The sequence below is a fragment of the Pogoniulus pusillus genome, chromosome 11 (assembly GCF_015220805.1).
Source record: "Pogoniulus pusillus isolate bPogPus1 chromosome 11, bPogPus1.pri, whole genome shotgun sequence".
Classification (NCBI taxonomy): Eukaryota; Metazoa; Chordata; class Aves; order Piciformes; family Lybiidae; genus Pogoniulus; species Pogoniulus pusillus.
In genome coordinates, this window is record NC_087274.1 from 73,235 (window position 1) to 101,022 (window position 27,788).

At 51.0% G+C, this 27,788-nt stretch overlaps 3 protein-coding genes across 3 annotated transcripts in view; all 3 read left to right on the top strand.

The window, feature by feature from the left end:
- ACSF2 (acyl-CoA synthetase family member 2) overlaps positions 1-8,261 on the top strand; it is a 39,626-nt gene extending 31,365 nt beyond the window's left edge. The window contains 7 exon segments of the mRNA XM_064150460.1: positions 5,338-5,445; positions 5,590-5,741; positions 6,214-6,355; positions 7,618-7,708; positions 7,711-7,727; positions 7,912-7,980; positions 8,078-8,261. Coding sequence (XP_064006530.1) covers positions 5,338-5,445; positions 5,590-5,741; positions 6,214-6,355; positions 7,618-7,708; positions 7,711-7,727; positions 7,912-7,980; positions 8,078-8,128 — 630 coding nt within the window. The 3' untranslated portion in view covers positions 8,129-8,261.
- Positions 8,262-9,653: 1,392 nt separating this feature from the next.
- RSAD1 (radical S-adenosyl methionine domain containing 1) lies at positions 9,654-13,257 on the top strand. Its single transcript, XM_064151724.1, has 8 exons — positions 9,654-9,934; positions 10,234-10,367; positions 10,465-10,669; positions 10,748-11,113; positions 11,212-11,285; positions 12,021-12,075; positions 12,368-12,511; positions 12,979-13,257. The coding sequence occupies exons 1-8, from the start codon at positions 9,737-9,739 to the stop codon at positions 13,255-13,257; spliced, it is 1,455 nt and encodes a 484-aa protein (XP_064007794.1). The 5' UTR covers positions 9,654-9,736.
- Positions 13,254-27,122, top strand: MYCBPAP (MYCBP associated protein). Its single transcript, XM_064151725.1, is given in 19 exon segments — positions 13,254-13,299; positions 14,067-14,131; positions 14,370-14,383; positions 14,680-14,734; positions 14,737-14,789; positions 14,791-14,837; positions 14,949-15,052; positions 16,842-16,860; positions 16,862-17,023; positions 17,323-17,438; positions 18,114-18,264; positions 22,559-22,746; positions 23,281-23,427; positions 23,587-23,868; positions 24,686-24,807; positions 25,424-25,539; positions 26,024-26,157; positions 26,402-26,518; positions 26,975-27,122. Coding segments are annotated over 19 exon segments (2,049 nt in total). The 3' UTR covers positions 27,086-27,122.
- Positions 27,123-27,788: the final 666 nt, after the last annotated feature.

Here is a 27,788-nt window from a genome sequence, read left to right on the forward strand (position 1 = left end):
TTTTGGCTGGAGGCAAGGGCTCAGGCAGTTTCAGGGGATGCCCTGGGGTAAATGTACTGTCTTCTTTTGCAGCCTGCACAGCATTAGCTGTGCCTTTGCCTAGCACTGGATGCTGGGAATGGAGCAGAGTGGGAGGAGGTCTAAGTTCTGCAGTTATTCAGGAGGGTTGTCCTAAGCACAGAGCATCCTCCCAGGTAGTGTTTGAGAAGCCCTTGTGGGGCAAAGAGAGACCTCACAGTGTATCCAGAGTCTCACCCTCTTCCATGCAGTACATGAAAAATCCCTGGATTTCAGTGACACATAAGTATTGCATCAGCAGTAGAGGCATCTGGGGCCCTAAGTTCTGATTCAGGTTATCTTTTATATTTGATGGATCTCCTTTGTTGTGGTGTGGAGGCCCAGGCTGCTTGCGAAGCTTGTTGAGCTGGTGGTGTTCTTCCATTGTGGCATGACCTCTAGCCATTGACATGTTGCCAGCTGGGCTCCCTGTGGATGTCCATTCAAGCTTCCCTTCTATGTCATCCCAGCAGCTGCTGCATGATGCTCTTGGTCTCTCTTGTGAAGTTCACCCAGCCCTTGCTGCCTCTGCCCAGCCTCGTGTCACCCCTGCGAGGCACCGGGTGTCCCTCAGCATCCTGCTGCTCTGCCTGAGACTGCTGTCTGCTCTGCAGCTCTTGCAGGCTTTGAAGAAGAGTGAAACTTTCTTCCCTTGCAGAACACAACAGACCCCTGTAAGATTTCTGACTTTCCTAAATGATACCCAGCCAGGAGTCACCCATTCCCAAAGTGGAAAATAGGTTCCAGTGTGGCAAATTCCTTGCTTGTCCTTGGCCAAAGTGAGAGCTCCTCATCCCAGCTCACCTCAGTTTTTAGGAGGACCCAGAAAAGAACAGCATGAAAGCAACACAATCCTGGACTTCCAGTTATGTCTTCAGTGGGATCTGTGGAGGTGTTACCTTTGCCCCTAGGTTTTTGCTGAGTTTCCTTCTCCAGCAGCTTTGAGCATTCACATAGCCCAAAACCTCTGGCTTTCTACCTTTGCAAGGCACTTTGTGTCTGGACATTTCCTCTCACTTCTTCCTTTTGATTACAGTTTTCGTAACTGCATTGGCACCCAGAACCAGGAAAGCTGCAGTTAATACCACAGCAAAGACCTTCTGCCAGGCTGTGGATAAACCATTAAGTAACTGCACACACCTGTGCTGATTGCCACTGAAATGGTGGCAGGACTGGGGGAATATTTGCAAGCCTCAAGACTTCTGCTCAGCCTGGAGAGAAGAGAGGCAGCTTTAACTCCAGACAGCAAGAAGCAGCTTGTCCTGCCTGTACAATCACAGGAGGTTAATTTTCAGCAGCAATCTCGCCTGCACAAGCTGCGTTGCCATTTTTGTGGTGGCCTCCTGAGGCAATGCCATTGCATGCTGCAACACAAAGACAGTGCCTTAGGCACCTGATATTTTGGGGAACTTTTTAAGCCCCATCCAAAGTGGAACAGGCAGCTCTCTGGGTAGGGAGAAATGCCAACAAGGTGGCCACCCTTGGAGGTTTGTCCTACAAGACCTGCTTGTTTGTGTCCTGGCGCTTTAGCACAAAGGTGGTACTGTTAATGGGGAAGGAAGCGAAATTCTGGTGTGACATAAGCTGGATGTGAGCAGAAATTGATTTTTGTAGCAGCAAAATGGACCTGAAGAGTGAGGAATATTCCAATACAGTTTGGGCTAGGGGACAGCTCCAAAACAAGGAGACATATGTCCCCAGAGAAAGGAAAATTCAGGGTGATCTTGAAAATGAGCAGCTGGGTGGGGGTAGATTGTTGCTCAACTGAAAACTATCTGGAGCTGTTTGTGAAGGGAAGAGCTGGGGCTGACTTAGGTGGAGATACTTGGGGGTGGGTAAGGCACTCGGCGTGGGTTTAGGGGATAATTAGATCTATACGCATGTTACACTGTTGAGCAGCTCAAAGGTCCCTCAGCACATCTCTTGGGTTGTCAGTCTGCTTTCTGTTTTTCATTATGTCCTCTTTGAAGTCTGAAAATCCCTATTTCGTGGTCAATGTACTGCTTTTATTTTCTGAGGCAAATTTTATCTTCAGTGGAAATCAGTTTCTGTAGGTTTTAGCTGGGTGGTTCAAGCCCTGTCTTCCTCCTCTATCATGGCAGAACCAGAAGTTGGTGACAAGGGGTGTGAAATCCTCCCTGAGCATCGTTCAGTTTCAGGGGGGTTTCTCCAAGGACTTGAAGCCCTTCAGACCTACCCAGTATAACCCCACTCGGGCTACTAGTGGTACTGAAGCCAGACTTCTCACAGCCTTTAGCAGCAATTGAACATGGAGAGAAGAGAGTGTTTTATTGCTTTTGAACAACAAATGGGGGAAAATGAAGAGCAGAGAGCTGATGTGCCTCCTTCCAAGTTATGCAGTAACTAACTGGCACAGCTGGGAAAAATCCAGGGTTTTCAGAGTCTTCACTGTCCCCACCAGATCAGACTGCCTCCCAAATGTTTACTAAAGAGACTGGAGTCTGATTGTCTTTATTTTTAATTTTCAGATGCTTCCATATTCAGGCTGTTTTGCCTGTTCTGTTTAAACATTGGCTCCCACAGTGCTAGCAGGAAATGTTTTTGAAGTGTGCTTTCAAAAACACAGCACTGCTAAGATGTTCTTTATATTCCCAGTTTAGACTCAGGCTTAGAATTCACAAAGAATGAATCTCTTGTCAGTTGGAGTAAGTTAGCTGGCAGTTTGTTTTGAAGCTGTCCTTGTCATGGCTGTAGGCAGGACTGATCCATGTGCTGCAGGGTCACTTGTGGTCCTCACAAGGAGAAAGACTTTACAGTCAGTTCTATTCTGTAGTCTCTTAGCAACTCTCACAGCCAAGGGTGGACTCCCTGTATCTGAAAAAGCCTTGCTTTTCCACTGGATCTGTATCTAGTGTTGATTGTGGAGCAGATATAGAAATTACTGGTGAGGTTTTCTGGACTGAACTGCACCAGATGAGAATGGTAGATGATGCCTAGAGTCCCCTTGGGTCTTGAAAGACCTACATCTTTGTGGGTATTTCCAAGCTTACATTGGTATACAGGGTTTTGTTGAAGTATTTCATCTTATGCATCATGATCCAAGCTGGGCTGAGACGATGAAGCCACTGGAGAATGCTCCATGTGTCTGATGAGGGTGGGAAAGGACAGGAGTGCAAGGGCTTGCTCCAGCAACTGCCTCGAACCTGGGCATGCAGATGTGCAAAACACTATCCCAAGAGAAAAATGCTATCTTGGAAGAGGTTGGGAGCAGCATCTTGGTGTGTCTGCAGATGGCAGTGACAGGGTGGGCAGGCAGGCTAGGAGACAAGGCAGTGACTGAGCAGCAGACTGAAGGCTGGAGGTTCAGATCTGTGTTGCTCTGGACTGAGTCAGGAAGCCTGCTAGTGAGGGTGTGAAGGTGTTTATGGGGACAAACCACCAGCCAAGGTATAGACAGCCAATGCTTGGGATACATGGCACCCTGACAGACATCTGGAGGAGCCTGGTGAGCCATGGCACCCACAGCACCATTCTGCTAGGGAGCTTGCCTGCTGTTGTGTCCAGTTAAACTGCTGGAGTAACTCAGAGAGGCAGAAACGACTGACTCAAGGCTTGGCTGTGATCTTAGGACTGGTGTTACAGCTCATCCAGCAGAGTCAAAACCAAAAAAAGGCATAGGATTTTTTAATGAGTGTTTTAAGATCTGGGGTTTGTGTCTTGTTGGTAATTTGGTTCAGCCACAGGACTCATATTAGTGGGTGGGGGAGAAATCCTGTCTCAGCATTAGACACTGTGGCTTTCCATGCCAGCTGTGTCTGGCAGGAGAAGGCTATTTGCAGTTGCTCCCTGTGGGTTGCCAGGATCCTAGCAAAGAAGTTTACACCAGACAGTCCCTGCAGCATCCTGGAGATCATTCCCTTCAGAATCCTGGTTAAGAGGAGGATCCTGCAGATCTCCAGCTAAGATTCATGCTAACTCCAGTGTAGACAATCAAGAGCATCATGCTTGTGCCCAACATGAGACCTTCAGCAGCCCTGAGCATCTGAAAGCACTTGGTGCACCCACCAGTGTCCCACATAACTTGCTGAGGATGTTTTTTCAGGATCTTTCATCATAGTCCTTTGCAAAGCCCCCATTCATTTTGAGCACAGTTATCTGGATTTTGGTGAGCACCTACGGGAGCCCTGACTGTGCACATGCCCTTGCAGCCAGTGGTGGAGCCTTGTCTGGGAGCCAAGGCTACAGGAAGATAGTTGTGCCCTGTTGTAATTTTGTGGGTTAGCTCTGCTCACATGTCAGCCTCTGAACATCTGGAGGAGAAAAGAACAAACTGCACTGGCATCTGTGCTATGCCAGTGTAGCAGTCACCAGTGACATTAGTGGGTGAGGGGGAAATGCTACTTGATGCCACATGACATGACACACTGTGCCAGGCTAGAGGGGCCAGAGCAGTGCTCCAGCAGGTCCTACACTGACATGAGCTCCCCAAAGCTGCAAGTGAAGCAGCATTTCCAACAATGGTGCCACTAAATCAGGCAAAAAGAGCTGGAATTTTCCTCTGAGAAGTGACCTTCAGCTGAGGTAACTTGGAGCCTGCTATTGGGATTAGCAGTGAGGGAGGTTTCAGCAGCACGACGCTTTTTTATCTGCTGTGAGGCTTTCGATCTGTAAGCGCAGCTGCATTGAGTGTTGGGCAGCCTCTGTGATGCCTTTGAGAGGGTTATGGGAGTGATGTCTTCTGCACAAAAGATCTGAAGCATGCAGCTGTGGTTATGGGACACATGGGCTCCGGAGGAGCATGCTGGCTGGGCTCCAGTGGTTTTCCAAAGCAATGTCTGGTGCTTACAGCAGATGAACTCAGCCACCTTAAGTAGACAGTTGCAAGGGAACCAAAGCTTCTGGTAAGGATGGTAGGAAGTCAAACAGGACAGGGCTTCAAGAGGAATAGAAGAGAGGAGAGCGAAGTCTGGAGTCCTCCAAGAACAGTAGCTGGAGTGTCAAAAGTATGTAACAACCAGAGTATCAAGGGTGGCAAAGGTCTGGAAGATAGCACAGAGGCAAAGAAGGCTGTGCTAGGACAGATGCATTGCTGCTTTAGCTCCTGTCTCTCCAGGGACTGAGTAACAGGAATGTATGGCGAGACCCCCATCGTCAGGGCCAGGGCAGGCAGCAGACTGTCTGTGCCCTGAGTGACTTGTGAGATCGTCTTCCTACTTCTGGATCTTCCCTAAGCTCATAACAAGCTGTGGTCTTTCCCATTGCTGGAAACTGTATGGTCCCCTTTCCCCTTGAGGCATGCTCATTCTCTTGCATTTGCAGGTTGCCTATGGGACCACAGAAAACAGCCCTGTCACCTTTATGGGATTCCCCAATGACAGCATCACCAGGAAAACCGAGACAGTGGGATGCATCTTTCCCCACACAGAGGTGACAACCCTCTCCATCTGCTCAAAATTCTCTGCCTGCAGCAGACGTTGACTCTCCTCCCTGTCTGGTGCTAGAGTCAGTGCAGGCCACCACGTTTGGCTCAGACATGACACTCCCCTAAGCCTTTGTTCTCTTCCACTGCAGGCAAAAATTGAGGATCCAGAAACAGGGCAGCCTGTGCCTCTGAACACTACCGGGGAGCTTCAGATCCGTGGCTACTGTGTCATGCTGGGCTACTGGGATGACCCTGCCAAGACAAATGAAGTGGTCACTGCTGAGGGATGGTACAGGACCGGGTGAGTCTCAAAACAGCCCTGCTCCTCACACTCTGTCCTGCTAGGTGACACTGGGGAATGAGGGAGGTGTGCAGGAGTACTATGGCTGGGATTTCCCTAAGTAGGGAAACATAGCCCTTGATCTGTCCATGAAACTTCAGAGCAGCTTTTAGCACTGAGCCTTTCATGTCAAGTGTTCCTGGAGATAGGGATAGTCACTTCTCTACTGGTGAGATAGAGGGGTCGTTGGGGTAGACCACAGAGGCCGGAATTGTCTGTCCCTGAGCCCTGATATTTGTGCAGATGCTGCTAAAGGCAATGTCAGTCTGTAGCAGGACGCTCTTTTTGCTCTTGACCTTTTCCATGTGTTCAGGTGGCATCTCAGCCACCACCCTCTGGATACCCTGACCTGGCATTCCGCCCAGGCTGGGTGGAAGCATCAGGCGTTCTTCCACCCAGCCAGGACACGATCAGGAGTGTGGTGTCGCTGCAGGGACCTCGCGTGCCTGGATGAGCACGGCTACTGCAAAATCGTAGGCCGCTGCAAAGACATGATTATTCGGGGAGGAGAGAACATCTACCCAGCAGAACTGGAGCAGTTTCTTCACACTCATCCCAAGGTTGAGGAGGTGCAGGTGAGCAGGAGGGAGGTGGAATGAGTGAGCAGCAATGGTTCCTGAGGTGGGAAACCGGTACACAAAGCTGCTGGGACTGCCACATGGGACCTGGTTGTCGTCTTCTGTTTTCAGCATCAACTTCTGAGTAATACTGGTTGGCAAGCAGGAGGGAGAGGCTCATGGCACGGAAGGGGCAAGCAGAGTTTCTGCCATGGAACACACTGATTGGGGAAATACTTCATGCACCAGTTCAACTCTGCAAAGCAGAGCCTTATTTCCCCTTTCAGTTTTTTAAACTGCCTGTCTGCTTTCTTAGGTCCCTCTGAAATTCTTACTTGGAAGCAGTCTCGAAGGATGTTCTTATTTATAATTAATACTAAACTCCTAAATCCAAAAAGATTCCTCAAGTCCCTGGAGATGAGTAGTGAGATCTGGTGTCAGCCCTTTGCAGGACAGAAGTTTACAGCACTGAGCAGTGCTCCCAATCTGCTTTTGTGCCAGATGAAGTTTCCCTGTAAACAAAACCAGTTTAGTCAGTATTGTGCCTGTGTCAGGCTAGCATCTCTCTTGAAACGTTCTCACTGCAGATGGGTGGCAAACCAGCCCTGTTTATGTAGTTTCTAGGGCTTTATGTCACTGCTCTGGACTCAAAAGTTGGTATGTTTCTAGGATTTTAAAATACTGGTTCAAGACAGGGGGTGACAGCAGGACTCTTGGGAAACACTGTGAGCAAGCAGGTTTGGGAAGCTCATCTTCAGGTGTCATAGGCAGTGGGCAACTAAGATCTGCAATTATAAGGGTTTTAAAGAATCCTTTATCGACTGTGTCCCTCTCTGCCATTCTATCTGAAGACCCCAAAGGACTTGCAGCAGCCTCCCAAGTTTCCCTGTTGGTCATTAAACCTGCCGCCCTATTTTGGAGGGAAGTAGAGGCATGCAGAGGGATAAACAAGTCTATGTTGCAGCCATGATGAGCTGCTGCCTGCCTAATCTGACTCTGCCCTCACTCTAGTGATTTTGCAAAACCAGAGGAAGGTGCTGGTGTCTGGGCATGCAGCCTGCTCTGCCACTTTTCCTCTGCCAAATGACGAGAAAGGCCTTCCAAGAGGGCCCACTTTCATGTAGAAAGCACTAGTGGGACAGCCAAGCAGGTCAGACTGCCTTTATGCAGCCCCATGCCAAGGCTCCAGCATCCCATGATATGGATCAGGGCCTGCTCACGTACCCTGGGGGAGGAGAGGGGTGTTTGCAGGTGTTGCATCACCCATCTGTCCCAACCAGGTGGTTGGTGTGAAGGATTCGAGGATGGGAGAAGAGATCTGTGCCTGCATCCGAGCGAGAGCTGGACAGGACTGTGCCGAGGAGGAGATTAAGCTTTCTGCAAGGGAAAGGTGAGTCTCCAGTCCTCAGCTCCTGCCAGACCAGCACACCAGCAGCTGCTGGGGACTTACATATGCAAAGGCAAGGATTTAAAGCAATGAGGATCCTGCCTGGCAGTCCCAGCTCGGGTAGTACCAGCTGGGCTGACCATGCTGTTCCCAACAGGTTGTGTAGCAGTTGGTTTTCTCTTCCCAGATCTCCCATTTCAAAATCCCACGGTATATTGTGTTTGTGGATCAGTACCCACTCACTGTCTCGGGCAAGGTAAGAGTGAGTCTGGGAAAGGTGCGGGGCAGGAGCCCTGGCCTCCTGTTCCTGCTCCTAAGTCCCTCTTCCTACTCCTCTCTGTGCTTTCTTCCAGATTCAGAAATACAAGTTGAGGGAGCAGATGGAGAAGCATCTTCAGCTCTGAGCTCAGGAAGACAGAACAAAAACTGGGATAAATTAGCCCTACTTCAGCCAGCTTTACATCTGCTTTTCACTTGTGAATTAGTTGTGGCAGTTAACAAGGCAGGAATTACAAATAAACGTTTATTTTCTGAAAAGCCCAGCCCCCCAGACTATACACAAACGAGTTAAATTTTATCTGTGGGTTCTAATTTGGTCAGGAAATCTTCACAAGGATGCTTATGGACAATTTCAGTAACTTAGGAAAATCAGAAAAATGGAAAAGGCTAGGCCACAAAATAGCTTCACCCCACTGATAAAGAAGAGGCAGCCTGGAGCCCTAGGGAAAGTCTGAGCCACTCTCGCCAGTGGAGTAGAAACATCTTCAAGGTCTGATCTTGACTGTCCCCAGTGCACTGTGGGCTCTACCCATGGAAGCAGACCAAAGGGACAAGCCCCCAGTTTGTTGTTCCTGAAAGGAGAAAAAGCCAACAAACAATTGCATATAGAATCACTTAGGTTAGAAACACTGCCTGAGAACCACAGTGAGCACCACTTACAGCTGGCACATGGGGTACAAGTCCCCCATTACCCACTGCTGCTAGGCAGAGCTCTGCTTGTGCCCAGGCACCTTCCCCTGCACACATCCAGCCTTCACTGGGCAGGATACTTCTTGACATGTCCTGTATGTCAGCTCCCAGGATGGCATAGCCCCACTTGACGTACTCACAGGAGGGGAAGGACTAACCCTCACGGCTGACAGCATGGCCTCGGGTGGGTAATGGGGTTCAGGCAGGCTCCAGGGTCTCTGCCCAGCCAATTCCTGGGCCCTGCTATTACAGTTCTCGCTGTCAGCTCGGAAACTCTCAGCAGCCGAGGCTTCTCCCCCGGTGCCTCCAAACTGCCCTTTCCTGGCCCGCGAACAGCAATCTGCAGCCAGGACCTTTGTGCTATTCATAGCCGTGAAGTGAGAAATGCCCACGACGAAGTCAGGAAATAGCCACGGAGCGGGGCACTGGGTGCGCACAACTCGGCGCGGCACGGCAGGGCACGGCAGCGCGGCACGGCAGGGCACGGCAGGGCACGGCAGCGCGGCACGGCAGGGCACGGCAGGGCACGGCAGGGCACGGCAGGGCACGGCAGCACGGCACGGCAGGGCACGGCAGGGCACGGCAGCGCGGCACGGCACGGCACGGCAGGGCACGGCACGGCAGGGCAGGGCACGGCAGCGCGGCAGGGCAGGGCACGGCAGCGCGGCACGGCAGGGCACGGCAGCGCGGCACGGCAGGGCACTGCACGGCAGCGCGGCACGGCACGGCAGGGCACGGCAGCGCGGCACGGCACGGCAGGGCACGGCAGCGCGGCACGGCAGGGCACGGCAGCGCGGCACGGCAGCGCGGCACGGCTCCTTTGCAGCTCCGGAGAGGTGGCAGATGCGGGGAGGGGAGGTGCCGGGGGGCACCGAGCCTCATCGACGTCGTGTGCCCATAAGGACACCGCCCCCGGCATCCCTCGCAGGCATCCTCCGCACAGCCCAGCGGGAAGCGAAAACTTTAGCTCGCCGTTTCCCTCTTTCCTGTGTTTTCCTCTCGCTGTCGTCCTGTCACCGCCGGCGGAGGGCTGTCGGGGCTAGATGCGGTTCGGCGGTAGGGCGCCCGCGGGGCTTATGGCGGCGCGGCGGTGGCGACCAGCGGCAACGGCAGCGATCGCTGCGGCGAGGCCAGGCGGGGGCGGCCCGGGACGGGCTCTAAGCTCGGGTACTGCCTCAGAACCGGCCCTGGTCCCCGTCACGGAAGCGGTCGCCCCCGCCACAGCTGCTCTCTACGTGCACGTGAGCAGGGACTCGAGGGTGGCACACGAGGGGGTACACATGGGGGGCCGGGGCTTGCACAGGGGTATCCAGGCTTTGTGTGTGTTGTGGGGCACACGTGAGGGCAGGAGGGGTGCCATGCCATCTGTGAAGGGTGCGGAGGGGCTCCCCCGAGCTGTGCACATAAGGGTAGCACCTATGGAAACATGTGTTTTGTGCCCCTAAGGAAGGTGAGAGCTGCTGGGGCTCATGCACAGGGCTGTGGCTGTTCCTCCCCTCAAGGTGAGGGAGCCATTTCCCACGGTGCCCTGTGCCCACAGTGGCCCTACTGCCGCAAGCGTTGTTCCTACTGCAGCTTCAACAAATACGTGGTGCCAGCGGTGGATGAGGCAGCCATGGGCACCTGCCTGGTGCGGGAGGCGCGCACCCTGCTCCGCCTCAGCCAGGTGCAGAGGTGGGTTCATTGCAGGGTTCAGGAGGAGTATGTCTCTGGGAGGGTGCGCGGGGCCCTTCAGCACCTATCTGCAGCCTCTGCACCCTCTGCCTTACAGTGTCAGTTCAGTCTTCTTTGGCGGGGGGACCCCAAGCCTGGCTAGCCCCCGCACCATTGCAGCAGTGCTGGAGGCAGTCGCAGGGGCTGCCCACCTCCCTGCTGGCACTGAGGTCACGCTGGAGGCCAACCCCAGCTCTGCTGGCACACAGCGCCTTGCTGACTTCAAGGCAGCTGGTGTCAACCGCCTCTCCATCGGCATCCAGGTAAAAGGAGCTGTCTCCCATCCTCCCTCCAGCAGTCCCCCCCCCATGCCACTCACTACCATCATGCTCTCTCCACAGTCGCTGAATGACGCTGAGCTGAGGCTTCTGGGCCGGGAGCACACAGCAGCAGAGGCACGGGGCACCATAGAGGTGGCACGGAGGCTCTTCCCTGGCCGAACTTCCCTTGATCTCATCTTTGGGCTGCCCAGGCAGAGCCGGGAGGCCTGGGCCCAGGGACTTGAGGCAGCACTAGGTCTCTGTGATGACCATATCTCCCTGTACCAGCTGACGCTGGAGCGAGGCACATTGCTGGCAGCACAGGTCTGGGGTGGTGCCCTGCCTGCACCCCCCCAGGACCTCCTGGCTGACATGTACCTGACAGCCCATGCGGTGCTGGTGGCTGCTGGCTTCCGACACTATGAGGTCTCCAATTTTGCAAGGAAGGTGAGGTGCCCCCCATAGCATGCCCCTTCCCCCCACCATACTACCCCCACAGGCAGACTCAGCCCCTCCATCTCATCTTGTACAACACTCTCCCACAGGGCGCACTCAGCACCCACAACCTCTCATACTGGCGGGCTGAGCAGTACATCGGTGTGGGGCCAGGTAAGTCAGGGTGGCAGGGGACTGGTGAGGGTGGTGCTGCATGTGCTCCTGAAACTCATCTTTTATCCTCTCCACTGCACCACTGCAGGAGCACTATGGAGCGGTTTGTGCCGCAGGGTGAAGGTCGGCCGATGCCGGGAGGCCCGTGTTCAAACACGGGGACGCCTGGTGCCTGGATGCAGGAGGTGCAGAGCCGCGGGCATGGCCACCAGGAGGCGGGTGGTGCTGAGTCAACTGGAGCAGTGAGTATGGGGGTCCCCCTCCATGCCCAATACATTCCATGCTGCCCTGCAGCTCTCCAATGTGTTAGTTTTGGGCTTCTCACTACAAAGCAGAGCACTGAAGTGATGTAGTAGGTTGACGAGACGGGCAACAAAGGATGCCAGAGCATAAGTCTTGAGAGGTGTGGTTGAGGGAGCTGGGGTTAAGTCTGAGAGAAAAGGATGCTGAGGGGAGACTCATTGTTCTCTAAAACTTGTAAGGAGGCTGGAGTGAGGTGAAGGTCACGTCTCCCAGGTATGAAGGAGAAGAGGAACCAGCCTCTGGGAGGTTTAGATGGACACCAGAAAAAAATATCCAAAGTGGTTCTGAAGGCCTGAAATGGCGGGTGAGGAAGCAGTGGAGTCCTAGTTCTGGAGTGGTTTAAAAGATGTGTAGATGTGGTGCTGAGGGACATAGTTCAGTGGTGGACTTTGCAGCATTAACCATTGGACTCCACGGTTCTTCACGATTCTGTGTGCTACAGGCTGGAGGAGGTGCTTGCGCTGGGACTGCGCACAGACGAGGGCATCACCCACGAGGTGAGTGCACCTTGTGGTGCAGGTGAACTTGGCTTTAGCCTGCAGCTAACCACCTGTCATTGACAACCCTCTTTGTGCCCTGGGGTGGCACAGCGCTGGCGGCGCAGTCTCTCCACAACCATCAGGTCTGGATGCATTGTTTGGGGGGCACGGGGGGAAGCGAAGGCTCTGCAGCGGGGCAGGCTGGTGGTCCTGGGAACAGCGAGTGAGGCCCTGGGAGTGGGGGGGTGGGGTGCGTGGCGGGGTTGGATCCCTTCTAGAGCCAGGACTCAACTGCTGCTTCTTCCCACAGAGGCGTGCGTTGCACCGTGGGGAGGGCCTGGCCCTGCTGGATTCCCTGCCTGCCCGACCTGCTCTGCCAGCTGCAGCGCTGCTGGGCCCTGCCGGTGCCCCGCACCTCAGGAACTGTGCCTGCTGTGACAGCGAGGCCCTAAGGGTGGGGGGAAGGCCTGGTGTGATTCTGCAGGGTGCAGTTGGCTTGGGTGGGTCGGGGACTTGTAGACAGCAGCAGGGGAGAATAAAGTTGTACAATCCATAGACTGGTTTGTTTTGGAAGGGCCTTTGAAGGTCATCTATCATCGGTCCTGCAGCGAGCGGAGGACACTCTCACCTAGAGCAGCTTGCTCCGAGCCCCCAGACAGCTGGCTGGAACACCTCCAGGGATGGGGCATCTACTGGCCTCTCTGGGCTACCTGAGCCAGGCCTCTAAGCACATTCAGTGTAAAAAAATTCTTCCCTAGACCCGAGTTTCCCGTATTTAAATCCATCAGCCCTTGTCCTGTCACAGCAGGCCCTTCAGCTTCTCTGCTGGCCCCGTTACGCACCGACAGGCTGCAGCAAGCTCCCGAGTAAGCCTCTCTGAGCAGGCTGAACGACTGCACCTCCTCCCGCCTGGCCCCGCAGCAGAGGGACGCGTTGCTGTGGCCTCCTCTGGCCCCGCTCCGCTGTGCTGAGGGTCCCAGAGCTGCCCCAGCGCTGCAGGTGGAGCCCCAGGAGCAGAAGGGCCTCCGCGCCTGCTGGCGCTTTAAACCACCGGAGTCGCCCGTGGGGTGCCCGAGCCTCGCTGCCCACGCGGGGGCGCTGCGCACGCGCAGGCCGGGCGCTGCTGCGGCCCTCCGGTGGCGCGCGGGCGCCGTTGCCGTGGCAGCCGCGCTTGGAGCTGGGGCGCTGGCGCCGGGATGAGGCGGTGCGGCGGGGGCCCGGCCCGGCCCGGCACCCCCGCGGGTACGGCTCATGGCCGCGCAGCAGCTAGGGTAGGAGCGTTCCCCCGCGCACGGCCCAGTGGTGGTTGCAGGCCGGTACCCGGGGCCGGATCGGTGCCCGCGGCACGGCCAGGGCCTTGCCCTGGTGGCTTTCGGGTGCTCTCTGGGGTCCGTGGGCGGCCTCTTCCCACGCAGGAGCTTCCCAGCACCCTGCTTCCCCTTTTAGTATTTTTAAATGTCTTAGACTTCCACGAGGAGCAGCTCCAGCTGGAGGAGCTTGAGGCTAAGGGCCGAAACAGGACTGCAGGGAGGACTGCTTCAGAGCGGCACGTGGCGGCACCGCTGCTGTGCCCGGCGCCGCTGGGGGGGTTGCTGTTTAGGACCTTCTGAAAGGCAGTGGCTCACCAAGTTGTGCTTGGCCAAGCTGTGTGCATGCTCTTGCAAACTGGAGTATTTGCACCTCACCAGGGAATGAGCTCTCCTTCAGGAAGCACACACTATTAATCTCATCAGTTCTCTCGCCTAGACATGAAGAGTGCTGTTGAGTCACTTTGGTGAGTCTGCAGAGTTTGATCTCCCCAATTATAAGAGGAGGAGGGGTTCTTTGATAATGTACAACCTTGGGAAAAAAAACACCTCCAAAACATAGTTTAGCTGGAAATTAACCAGGCTGAAAGAGGAAGATAGGGTTCCCTTAGGAGACTGAGAAGGAGGTCTCCTCATCTCTTTTTCAGACAGAAGGAAAAGACGCATGAACTGTCCCCAAGAATTGCAGAAGAGCCTGACCCATTTCAGGTGTGCTGCGAAGAGAAGATACCCAGGCACTTGCGATTAAGGTGGAGGACCTGGAGAAAGTAAGAAACAAATACCTTACCTGACACTCTTATTCTGTGTGTTTTACAGGGGGCGCTCTGCATTTACTTAAACCAAAGCCTGCTCTTTGATTTCAGGTCTTACTCATTTTACCTGTCCTGCTTTTCATGACTTGTCATTTTCACCCAGTTGCTATAGTAAGGGATTATTGATCCTTACATAGCTTTCCAAATGGACGGATAACTGCCTTTTCAAAAACTGCATTTCCAACTTTCTAAGCCTAGAAGAGCGTGGTAAGTTACATGGTAACTGTCATGACGTCTGTTACAAAAATCATTTGACGCCAAGTGACCAGCAGAAGACTATTGGAAATTGATGAAAAACTTTTTCCCTGTAGTGGTCATAAAGCAGAGCTCAGAAGAGCAGGAGTGTACACTAGGTCCATATCTCTGTGGCTATGTAACTTACCTCTGGGGGCGGAAAGCCCTGTACCGATAGGAGCTCTCCAGTGTATTCCTTGACGGATCAAAAGGAGCGAAGGAGAGGTCATTTTGTAACTAATTGCATTGTGACTGGTTATTTTCTGAAGCTCCATGCTCCACCCTTCCAATGGTGCTGAGAAAATTCCAGTTAGGAGGAAATGCCCTTGGTCCAAAAAAGTCAACCTAAAGAGACAAGGAGGGTGGCACCAAGCCTGCTGGAGGTCTGCTTTCCCAAGGGAACCCAAAGAGCCACTGACTCTTTCAGGTAGAGTTAAACTTTGCATTCTGCATTTGGATTTTGGTTTTTGCTAAGCCTAGCTTAGCACTACAACCCCGGCTCTGGGGTTGTTGAAGTTTTTTCATGTGTGTGCTGTAGGACCAGGACTATTTGATGATGGTTGTGAAGAGATTCTGCCTCATCACATTTTGGGAAGCATTCAGGAGTTCAAGAGGGAAGCCTTGGCCAGAGGAAATACTCAGGTTGGTTTGTAAAGTTATTAAAATGCTGCCATGCAGCACTCCTCTAGAATCATAGAATAGAATGAATAAGGGTTGGAAGGCACCACAACGATCAGCCAGTTCCGACCCCCCTGCCATGGGCAAGGACACCCTACCCTAGAGCAGGCTGCCCACAGCCCCATCCAGCTTGGTCTTAAACACCTCCAGGGATGGGGCCTCAACCACCTTCCCGGGCAACCCATTCCAGGCTCTCACCACTCTCATGGTGCAGAACTTCCTTCTCACCTCCAGGCTGAATCTCCCCACCTCCAGCTTTGTTCCATTCCCCCAGTCTTGTCACTCCCTGAGAGCCTAAAAAGTCCCTCCCAGCTTTTTTGTAGCCCACTTCAGATACTGGGAGGCCACAAGAAGGTCACCTGGGAGCCTCCTCTGCTCCAGCCTGCACAGCCCCAACTCTTTCAGTCTGTGCTCACAGCAGAGCTGCTGCAGCCCTCTGAGCACCCTCCTGGCCCTGCTCTGGACACACTGCAGCATCTCCACATCCCTCTTGTCCCAGGGGCTCCAGAATTGGATGAAGTACTCCAGGTTGGGTCTCACCAGAGCGGAGTAGAGGAGGAGAATCGCCTCCCTTACCCTGCTGGCCACTCTTCTCCTGATGCAGCCCAGGCTCTGGTTGCCTTTCTGGGCTGCAAGTGCACACTGCTGGCTCCTGTTGAGCTTCTTGTCCACCAGCACCCCCAAGTCCTTCTCCTCAGGGCTGCTCTCCAGCCGGTCCCTGCCCAGCCTGGAGTTGTGCTTGGCATTGCCTCGATCCAGATGCAGGACCTTGCACTTGGTCTTGTTGAACCTCATGAGGTTGGTTTGTGCCTACCTCTCCAGCCTGTCCAGGTCCCTTTGGATCAAATCCCTGCCCTCCAGCCTGTCTGCTGCACCGCACAGCTTGGTGTCATCAGCAAACCTGCTGAGGCTGCACTCAGTGCCTCTGTCCATGGCACTGACAAAGACTGGTCAGGACTGATCCCGGAGGGACTCATGCTTGTCACTGGCCTACACTTGGCCATGGAGCCATTGACAGCCACTCTTTGGGTGTGGCCATCAAGCCAGTTCTTTATCCATCTCGTGGTCTGCCCATCAAACCCATGTGTCATCAGCTTGGAGACCAGGATGTGGTGTGGGACAGTGCCAGAGGCCTTGCTCAGGTCCAGGTAAATGGCATCAGTTGCTCGCCCCTCCTCTGTTGATGTTGTGACCTGTTCCTAGAAGGCTGCCAGCTTTGTCAGGCAGCACTTGCCCCTCAGTGAAGCCATGCTGATTGTAGCCAATCACTTCATCACTAGTCTTTCTCAGTAGTGTGCAGAGGTGGAGTGCAGGTGCCTAACAGGAAACAGGCCAGGCCTGAGGTGCAGTTTCCCCAGCCTCATCATACTCTTCTCTGTGGAGGGAGTTTGTCTTAGAGAAAATGCACCAGCAGTTTTGGAGTCCTGTGTGCAAGACAAGGTCATGGAGGGGAGAACCATAGAGGCTTCCTCTTTCATAGCTTCTTCCGTTGTGCTCTTCCATTGTGCCGATGCTGTCAAGTTTGAAGGGAAGAGCCGGTTGCGGCTGGTTGCTGCTGGTTGCAGCAGTACCATTTGTCGAGTCCAATTACTCAGATAATCCTTCCATTGTTTCTGAGTGTTCCTAGTGCCCTACTTTTTGTTGCCATCAGCATGATAAGATAAAGGTACTGTCAATCTGAAGGATTCTGTTCTTTCCTCTTCCATTCTTGCTGTGTATGGAAAGCTTACTTTAATGTTTTCTTTCTCTTTAGACAACAGGTTTTTTTTGAGAGGGCTCTCTCATCCAGATGTTACTGCTGTAGCTTTAAACAGAGGATCATGAAGGAGAGAAGAATAAAAAGATTCAATCAGATCCCACTAGTAAAGCAGAAAGCACTCCAGAACTGGCACCATAATATGGCAATCAGGAAGATGCTGAGGAAATACCTAGGAGGTGAGAAAAATGGAAGCCTTGTTGTGTGAAATTCTCTGGGTGGAGGAGTTTGGCACCACAACAGCCAGATGGGTTTAATCCCATTACCACTGCAGTCTACTTCCATGTTCTTTGGAGCACCCTCGCACTGCTGGTGCTTGTGGCTATGGATGCTACAGGGAAACCCTGCTGGTTGTTCTGGCTGGGAGGACACTGGATTTGGTGGGGAACAGGGTAAGGGTGTTATATGTGAACAACAGTAGTGGTAAAGGGTGTGCTCAGAAGCAAGTGCAGCACCAGTGATATCACCTTCTTTATAGAAGTTGCTCAGAGGCCAGAGAATGAGCTGCTGCTGAGCGGCTCTGAGGATTACAGACAAACCCAGGAAGAACATGACCTCCTTGACTGCAGCCTCCCTGCCCTGCTTTCTGGCAAGGTGAGAGCCCCATGTCCTCTGCATCCTGACTGCTCTGTTCCTGTGAAAGAGCTAAAGACTGGTGATTTGAGTGGGTGTCTCTGAAGGCCTATCATTAGATGTTTGTCAGAGCCACTTTTAAGTGCTCTAGCGTGCAAGCAGAGCATTCAGTGGACTTGGAGAATCAAGAGCCACATACTGACTGCAGAGGTGTGTGTTGGCTCCTTGCAACCAAACGACTGTATGTGGGCAAGTGCCATATCTTGATTAGCACCAAAGGACTGGGTAAGTGGCGTGGAGGCATGCCAGAACTGCTATTCCAGGACAGAAAGGGTGGGATACCTTCCAGGCTTGAATTGTAGTGATTACCATTGAGAAGGGACATGGCTAAGTTGGGAGGATTATGGGAGTAGTCTATGTTAAAACAATGTTTTTTACATTTATGGTACTATCAAAAGAATTTGTATTTGTGTGAGGCATTGCTTTAGTATCTCTGAACCCTCATGCAGCACTAGCTAGAAGAAAGTTCTTTTGTCTTTGACAGCAGCCCGATAGAGATTTGTCTTGCTCTGCAGAAAGGGATAATTTGCAGGCTTTCAAAATGCTCATATGAGCAGGATTGGACTTCTTTTCTCTAGTTTTAAAGTCTGTGAAAATAGCAGGCAGCGTCATCAGGAGCCTTGTCTTCCACCCCAGGGCTTCCGAAGCGGCAGCGCGTTCTGGAGTCAGCCCGAGCACATCGGGGACGAGCTCACCGGCCTGACCATGACGCTGCCTCGGAGCGAGCGCGGCTGCGCAGGGCCCCTCGCTCGCCTGCGGGAGCTCCACGCTGACCGGGAGCAAGCGGGTAAGGGAATGCTGCACAAAGCTGAGGCCGCAGAAATGAGTTATGAGTGTGGAGAGAGCAGCAGAAAGGACACAGTGACTCCTGTGAGCGTGGAGGCTTGCATTATACTTGTCCCTTCTGACAGCCTGCAGCACAGCTTCTTCACAGAATTAACCAGGTTGGAAAAGAACATCCAAGATCATCTAGTCCAACACATATCACCTACCTTCTAATAACTAACCCCATGGCCACTAAATGCCTCAGCCCAGCCTCATCTTAAACACCTCCAGCGATGGTGACTGCCACCACCTTCCTGGGCAGCCCCATTCCAGTGCCAATCACTCTTGATGTAAAGAACTTCTTCTGAATATCCAGCCCTGAACCTGCCCTGGCACAGCTTGAGGCTGTGTCCTCTTGTTCTGTCCCTGGGTGCCTGGCAGAAGAGCCCTACCTCACCTGGCTACAGCATCCCTTCAGGTAGATGCAGACAGCAATGAGGCTCTGCCCAGAGGCCTCCCTCTCCTGCAGGCTGCACAGCTCCCAGCTCCCCTCAGCCTCTCTTCACAAGGCTGTGCTTCAGGCCCTCCACCAGCCTTGATGCCTTCTCTGGACACCTTCCAGCACCTCAGCATCTTTCTTAAATTGAGGGATCCACGAACTGGACAACAGCAATCGAGGAGTGGTCTGACCAGTGCTGAGTCCAGGAGCAGAAGGACTGCCCTGGTCTTGCTGGTCCACGCTGTTCCTGATCCAGGCCAGGATGGGCATAGGCCTTCTGTGCCACCTGGGCATACTGCTGGCTTGTGTTCAGTCACCTGATTGACCAGTGCCACCCAGGCCCCTCTCTGCCTGGCTGCTCTCCAGCCACTCTGTCCCTATCCTGTAGCACTGCATGGGGTTGTTGTGGCCAAAGTGCAGAAACCTGCACTTGACCCTGTTAAAAACTCCTGCGTGTGGACTGTGGCCCATCTGTCAGCCTGTCCAGGTCCCCTCTGCAGAGGCCCTTTTCTGCCCTCTTAACTGATTGACACATGCTCCCCACTTGGTGTCATCCTGCAAACTCACTGATGGTGGACTCAATCCCCTCATCCAAATCATCAGTGAGATTTAAACAAGACTGGGCCCCAGCACTTGATTCCTGGGTCCACACCACTAGTGCCAGCTGGATGTGGCACCATTCCCACCACCACTCTCCGGGCCCAGCCATCCAGACAGCTCTTAACCCAAGCACAGAGTGCCCCTGTTCAAGCCAAGGGCTGCAGCTTGGCCAAGAGTTTGCTATGGCAGACAGTGTCGAAGGCCTTGCTAGAAGTCCAGGTAGACTACAGTCCACAGCCTGCCCCACATCCACCAGGCAGGTCACCTGGTCATAAAAAGAGATCAGGTTGGTCAAGCAGGGACCTGCCCCCTTCTAGAATCCGTGCTGGCTGGGTCTTGCTCCCCTTTCCATTCTGTAGGGGTCCTGTGACTGCACTCAGGGTGATCTGTTCCATTATCTTGAGTGTCTCTGAGGTCAGTCATCTGTTGGGATCCTCCTCTTTAAAACACTGTGAGACCAAAGGTTTGGCAGGAGTGAATGAATAGACATGTGAGTACATAAACAGTGAGCTCTTGTATGGGTATTTTTCACAGGTCTAAAAGCTCTCAAAAAAGGATCCCTTTTCCATCTATGCCAGGATAAGGATCTTCCCTGAAACATGCACAGCAGGAGTTGAAGTCTGTCCTAAAGGAGCAAGATTTTTATCAGTCGGTAAGACAGAGCAGTGAAAACCACTCTTTGCATCTCTTGTTTCTTGTCAGGTGCTGTAGAGTAACAGAAAATTGCCAAGAACTCGATTCAAAAACGCATTAGGAATCTAAAAATGTAGCTCCACAGTACTTGTCTTGAAGTTCCCAGGGTTTCCAACCCATTGAAACAGTTGTCTTGCCTCCCTAAGTGTGCTCTAGGGAGCCTCGGTATAGACCCCAAACCAGCAGCATGCCCAGCTGCCAAGACCTAGGCAATAAAAAAGCCCACCAAATACTGGTATAGGGTGTTGATCTAGTGCCTCAGGACAGAGGGAGGACAGGGCATCTGGAATAGTCACTCCTGTTAATAACTGAACAAACTCTGCACCTGTTTATTTCTGAGACTTGTCCTCTGGGGATGAGAAGCATGTGTGAAAGAGGCTTTTATCTTCCATGCAGCTTTTGTTGTGGGGAATGCAGTCATCTAGGTTTCCTTGGGAGGCCCAGAATTTGGTTTATTACTCACTGTCTTTCAAAACACTGGAAACATCTAGGAAGCATCATAGGAGCAAGATACCTGAAACTTGACTTTACTCGGATTCAATTGCTATGTTTCTCCAGTATTTTACCTTCCTTTCTTCATAAAAAGAGAAATTGTGAGTTGGATACGTTTTCCTGTATGCCCAGGATCTAGATGGACTGGACCATGGTCAGTAAAGGACAGCCTCTGCACATCTGGCTCAGCAGAGCCTTTTCCAAGGTTCCACTACTTCAGAAGAGTCTGAGATCCTGTAAGTTTTTACTTCATGGCTGAAATAAAGAATTTTGGGTATGCACCACCGGTCTGTTGCTTATCCAGATTGAGAGGAGTCTCCACTGGGGGACAACAAAAAGGCATAGGCCTAGTGACATTGTAACCACCAGATTTAGGAATGTAGCAGTTTCTTTGTGCCTAAGGAGCAGGAATCAGCAAAAAGTTGGGTTTTTTTGAGGCACTTCCCCCCAGTCTTTCCTCTCTGTGGCTCCAGAGCTTGCATCAGGCAGGGTGGAGATTCAGTTCTAAAGTACCCCTCCATCTGTTATCTTTTGCAGCCTTACCATGATTAATTTGCCTTTTTTGCTCTGTACTGTCCATCTGTAACGGGCACAACTTGAGGGCACTCTTCCTCCTTAGTCATGTACCTTCATCTGCCCTGAGGCGGTATTCATTTGTTAATATTCTGGCTGCCCTGTTCTCCTTGATGGTGACAGGTAGCTAAGTGGAGTTTAGCAGATTTGCCAGGATATGTCTCTTAGGAGATAACTATGTGAAAAAGCACTAGTTGGGGTTTGTTTCTTGTAGGGTTGTGTAAATCACCTCTAGGTTTCATGCTCTCCTGAAAATAGACTCCCTAAAACATTGGTTTCTTGTTTTCTTATGCAGTGACTCCTCAAGTGGACTCAGCTTGTTGTGGTTCCAGAAGAAGAATTACTGGGTCCTTCTTAAGATTTCTGTGGCCAGCCTGCTCGTTGGATCAGCTGCGCCGCCTTCTTGCAGGGTAATTCTGTGCTTCATTTCTGTTTAGGAAAGCCTAAGTCTGCCTGAGTTCCTGAGTCACAGCTGTACAATGAGTTTCACTCCCAGACCAAAAAAGGGAGGATTTGTTCTGAACATAGTGGAATATTCTTACATTTGCTCCGGAAAGATGCAGAAAAAGAAGGCGGTTGCAAGCCTCAGATTCTCCAGGTGCTGTCTGTATAATGACCACTTCACTGGACCCCTGCCTTACAAGTCCTACCAAGGCTCAACCCCTTATTTGTGACAATGACTTTCAGGGAGATAAAATCCCTGCCAGATAAGAGTGAGAAATTGTCTTCGTCTTTTTCTTCTTCCCTGTAGGATGAAATTGGCATTGCTGCCCGGCTCACCTTTGAGGCTTTGGTGGTGAGAAAGGCTGAAGGCTCAATGATGGTAAGCAATGATGGCACAGCTGCCATCTGCTATAGCTGGGTGAGGCTTCCCACGCAGATTCCCTCCAGAGAAACCAAGGGGAAGAGGATGCAGGCGGTTTCTCTACTTTGATACCCAGACCCAGGTACGAGAGCTGCTGATCTCTGAGACCTTTGTTCCCAGGCCCAGAGAACATGTCCTCAGGAGTTACCTGAGACACAGCCTGACTAAGGGCAGGGCCACAACCAGGGTGATTCCTTAGGAAGCACCCCTCGGCCTCAGAGCTGACTCGCCACCCAGAGAGGTTTGTGAGGGCAGATGTCTTTAATGAGACTTAAAGAGAAGGAGAATCCTTCCTTTAGAATGGGTGGAATATTGAGAAGTTAATACATTTTTGGTGGCAAACTGGGCATAACCTGCTAGGGAGAGTACTGAGCTTGCTGTGAAAGGAGTGTGCAGTGCAAATAACAGCAGTTTAGTAACATGGTGACTGGGAGTAAAATGGAAGGAGAAAAATAGCTAGATGGATTATGATAACCAGGTAAGCTGTGGGGAGAGTCTCATTCAGAAAAAAAGACATTCAGGATGGGGTTGGAAATGGGTCAGGTGAACCAAGTGGCCTCTTGCAGACTGATGGCAGTTTCTGTCTTGTTTCAGGTGTGATTTTGCCTGGAGACACCAGGAAGTTTTCTTTTCTTTTCAAGTCAGAAAGAGCAGGCATTTTCAGTGAGTCCTGGGGATTTAGAACACATCCTCTGTTACTAGGAGGAGCTCTGCTGCAGGTGACCCTTTGGGGATTAGCTGCTTGTGAAGATAAATTGGCTGACCTCAGAGAGAATCTGGAGGTAATGAAGTGCTGGGTAACCATGAGCTTTGAACTTACTGTGCAAACAGAGGGTTAGGGTGGGAGTGGAGGATAAGGTGCTTTTATTGCTGTGCAGTTAGGGCTGGGAGGTGATTATGTATTTGCAAAACATCTGTACATATCTGAGCAGGTTTGCTAAATAGAAGGGAAGAACCCTGCCGTCCATTGTAATGTTGTTAGTAAGAACGCAATTGTGTCTCGTTAAACTGTTCGCAGTGGTCTGTTAAAGAAGGGATTTTCTCTTGGTAATGCATGTCAGTAATTGCTTAGTGGGAATGGGGTAGCACTTAAGGCAGAAACTGCCAATGACACTACATTTTGAGAAGTGCAGTCTGGTGAGGATTGTAGGCTCTGTCTGAGAAGCTGTTGTAAGTGTGGCTGTGCTCAGCTTGCAGTTATTCTCATAACCCTGTGTAATGTATCCATGTGGTTACTGGCCTGGGTGTGAGCTTGTTTGTGTGCCCATATGTGGAACAGAGACTTACACATGTTGTTCTCCTTGTGGCCATCTCAGAGTGACCTGGCTGCTCAAGCAGTTGCTGCTATGGTAGAAGAGAGTCTGAAGGAACTTCTTGTCCAGATTCAGACCCCAGGGTGCACCTCACCTCCTTTAGGTGCCCATGCAACAGAAGAAGAGTTGTTCCACCAGAAGAATCCCATGGTAATGTTTGCTATTTGATGGGTCACATAACTGAAATACCTGGCAGGGAAGACCCAGGGCTCTGGTGCACTGCTGTATTTATGGAGGCTGGCTCTGCTGATGAGGTCTGCAGAGGAAGGCCTCAACTCATGCCACTCTTCACCTTTCTGTCTGTGTCAGTTGCATTATCAGCATCGAGTGGTAAAGCAGCTGCATGAGCTGTGGAGACAGCACATGACTTTTCCTCCAGCCTCTGAGGAGGAATTGTCCTTGGACCAGAAGAGAACTATGGAGGGCATGCAGTACCAGGAAAGTCCTTCAGAGGTTCTCCCTGCTCAGACCAGCACTACAAAGGTCCCAGGCTGGAGGAATACAGAGGAGGCTCCAAGTCAAATGATGAAGGCAGAAGAGGAAGAAAGAGGCCCCACAGATTGGAACCTCTCCTTGGAGGACTTCAAGCAGGTGGTCACTCCTGTTCCCACTAGTGCTGTGAGAAGCTGAAGCTTTTATTTTCCTACAAGTAGCCTGGTCTGGCCCAGTGTGAATGCACCCAAAGGTCTGCAGCATGCTGTTGAGTTAGAGATGATTTATAATGCGTGTCACAGGAAAGCATTTCAGATGCCTGACCACACCCTCAGTGCTCTTGTAAAGAGATTCCCAAGAGAGGTGTTAAGGGTTGTTGTGTGAATAAAAAAAACACACAATGTAGCAGGACGTTTTAAGCTCTTCCTCCCATTAGCTTTCTCTCATCCCAGAACTGATTGCAAGGGGTCAGGCTAATAAAAACAGTCTTCCTTAGCTTCCCCAAGGCTCCTGTCCTTGTAGAGTCCTTCCTATTCATAAGAGCACCAAGGGGGCACTCATGACAGGCTGAGGATAAGAGCAGAGACTTCCCTAAAGAAAAGCAATAGTGGTTTGAATTTTGTCAAAAGTTTTTCTGCAGTGCTCTCTTGGAAACCTCTCTGCTGCTTTTATAACTCGTCTTTACCTTGAAGCTTTCTAGCTCACTAGGATCCCTGTTCTTGAGTAGTGGCATTGCAAAGGGGCTTGCTGTGATTCTTAACTGGAGGGCCTAGGACTGATCTCCAGATCTTGGGCCATGTGTACCTTGGCCAAATCTCATCTGTATATATGAGGCCACATCTGGGTGCAACCTGGTTTCAGACTGGTGTCCAGGGAGAGCTGTGATGTTCTCCATTGAGTTCAAGGTCCGTGGATTGGGAATGGAGACTGAAAAGCAGCACTTAATCAGCAGACCCTGTGCTTTCTCTCATATCAGGCTATAAAGTCAATCTCTAAGGAAGAGCTGCAAGAAGAAGCACTGTCCCAGCTCAATGAGGCATCACTGGAGCTGTGTGTTGAACAGAGACCAACTCAGACAGACCTTTTGTACCAAACCTGGTGTGTTACCTTTGCAAGATACAGTTTGTAAATGTCTCGTGTGATCAACAGTCTCAGCAAGCCCTGTTGCAAGCGTGTGACTTGGAGTGTGCATAATTACATGAGATCTGGCACTCTTCTTTACACTCCCTTGTTTTGTAGATGGATGGCAGCAGTTGTTTAGGACTCAAATACCTTTTTTTTTTTTTTGGAGACAAATCTAGAACATTAATGTAATTTGGGGGAGTAAAGATTATTTCTAGCAAGATTATTCTAGGCTGTATTTATGAAACCTTTGGGTAATTTTTCTGTGTCCTCCTTTGTACAGTCTCTCTTCACTCAAGCTTTCAGGCTGCAAACATATCAACAGCTTTTAGTTGCCGTCTAAATGAGAGAAGTGCAGATTTCCCCTGGTAAACAAAGAGCAGGTCGATGCTGATTTACCAGTGTGTCATGTTTCACAGTAATATTTTTGGGTCGATATGGTTTGCAAACCATTGAGACCCCAGAGGGCTCAAAATGTGCACATATTTTTAGATGGTGGGTGCTAAGTTATTGGTTTAGCTATAAGGCACAGGGTAAAACAAGATGGCAGTTGCTGTCCTTGTCTCCCTTCAGATTCTGATACTTTTCTCAGTCTCCAGCTGTGGCGTGAAGCAATTGATGGTCTGGTGAGTCACTCTCTGAAGCTGAGATCCCTGCTCGGCTTGCCTGAGAAGGACGCCTGTGTAGATGTTGTTCCAGAGGAGGCAGGTGAATAGTAGTTCTGGCACAGCAGCTGGTTTCTGTGGACTGTTGGAAATGCAGCTGAATTTCTACTGAAATAGTTATTTCAGCAGTTCCCCCTCAAAGCTTTTATAAGAAAATGCATCAGAAAGAATGCAGATTGTGTGATGGTAATTGTGATCTGTGGTTTGGTGTAATCAAAAACCCACCACACAAACAAGCCTTTCAATTTAGCTAGATGGTAGCCATGCTTTTCACACAAACTAACCAAGAAAAGCCCACCCCACTATTACCTGTCTGACATGTTTGTTCTGATACACTCCTGAGACCTGTTCATTCCTTATTTAAAGAAAGTACACTTCAGGATATTGTCCTTCAGTCCAGTAGAACACAGATTAATAAAAATAAGAAAAAAAGTTGTAGAAGTCATACAGTTCACTGAGTGCAGTAGGCTTGTCTTTCTGGATGTGAAAGTGCTGCTTTTGGATAACTGAAGTCTTTTCTTTTCTAGTGGGAGTACAACATCCTGTAAAAGGAGCAAAGGAAGAGAGCGTAGCCACTAGGAAAGAAGAGAGAAGGTCATTTGGTGGTAAGGATAAAGAAGGCAGAAAAAGAACAATGAAGACAGCAGGGAAAGAAAAAGAGGTATGTGTTGGGATGCCTGCTGAAACCTACATGCCCAAGACCATGGGATCTGTTCTGGTTGCGTATCTTGAGTCCAAGCTGATTTCCAGGCAAGTGAAAGAGGCTGCTGCTTCTGTAAGCTGCATCTTGGTGGCAACATGAAAAATGTTCTGACCTAGGCCATTTTTTCCCCCAGTCCCTAAAAAGAAATGTCCAAGCAGCAAAAAGTTAAGAGAAAAAGATGAAATCTTCCACTTCATTGCAGGAGGTGAAAGAGAGCGCACAACCTATGGAGGCTGCCACTACAGATAGAGCAGAACCTCCTTGGGAGCAGGTGGATGCTGTTTTGTTTGGGACATACCAGGAAAAGCTTTACATTGAAGTGAGTTTGACCAGAGCTTGTCTTTTGTTTCACGTTTCTGTTCTTTGCTTGTAACTTACACTGAAGCTTAGATGGAGAGGCAAGCCTTTTGTTGGAAAACTGTCAAACTTAAGACTATAATCTGTAGTGAGGGAAGTGTGAAATACAAAGTGAGAGATTTATTGCATCCTGACTTCTGAGAACACAAATCCAGCCATGGTGTAGCCACCTGTGGGTTGTCTTCAGCATGCTCATGGCTCCCAAGGGATCAGCAGAATTAATTGTATCTCAGAAAATGTTAAACACATTTCACAGATGGAAAAGCTATTACTAGGGCTAAACACTGTTAGCAGGCAGTCATGTTCGTGTGTGTGTGTGAGTGTCAGTCATGTCAGAAACCGTCTCACAGCCAGTGTCCTCATGATCATTTCTGCATGTGCTGGCACTGGAACTATCTTCTCTTAATTGCTGCTGCAGGTCTACAGGCTGCTGGATTCAACGGTGAGCAAAATGATGTCTTTATTTGAGGAGCTAAAAGGAAAAGGTGCTCTAAAATGGGAGAGTGAAGCCCTTTCTGACTGGGAATAGACTCACTTTAAAAAAATAAATAACTTTTTATTACAGATCAAGTGGAGGTTCTTCTTTCTGAAGCAGTGTGCTGATTACAATAAGTGAGTGGCTGCTTTTCTGATATACTGATGTGCGACTATTGCTGGATCATTTGTTACTGCTACAGATGGGTGCTTGCCAAGAAGAGACAAGCAAGAAACACCACAGCCTCAGAAACCATTAAAGCAGAGAATACTGTCATTTCTGCTGAGGAAGAATTTAAAAGCACTGGCCTGCATGAGGCACATCTTGTTCTTTGTTTCTCAATCTTGCTTGGCTAGCAGGTGAGAGCAGAGAGTGTCCCTGTTACTCATGAGCCCAAGTATCAGAGCAGTAACTTAAAACATGTACCATGTTCTTGATTGCTTGTCCAGTTTCCTCTCAAGACTTGCTGACAGCTGGCTTCTCTGTTGCATTCAGGATGCCAGGGGGAGTGCCAACCTGCCTAATTCTGCAGCTATGAGTTTACTTCCTGTGCTGATCTTGCCAGCTCAAGGTACCTGTGGTCCATTCTGGGCCAAGTCTTACTTGCTTCCTTCCAAGACTAATCACTCTTGCATTGAAATGAGTGAAATTCATGTCATAACTATTGAGAGCATGGTAGCATCTTGAGCTGGAGCCACCCTTTCATCCCTTGTCAGCCTGCAAAGGCATCAGGGCTCACCACCACTTTCTTCCTGGG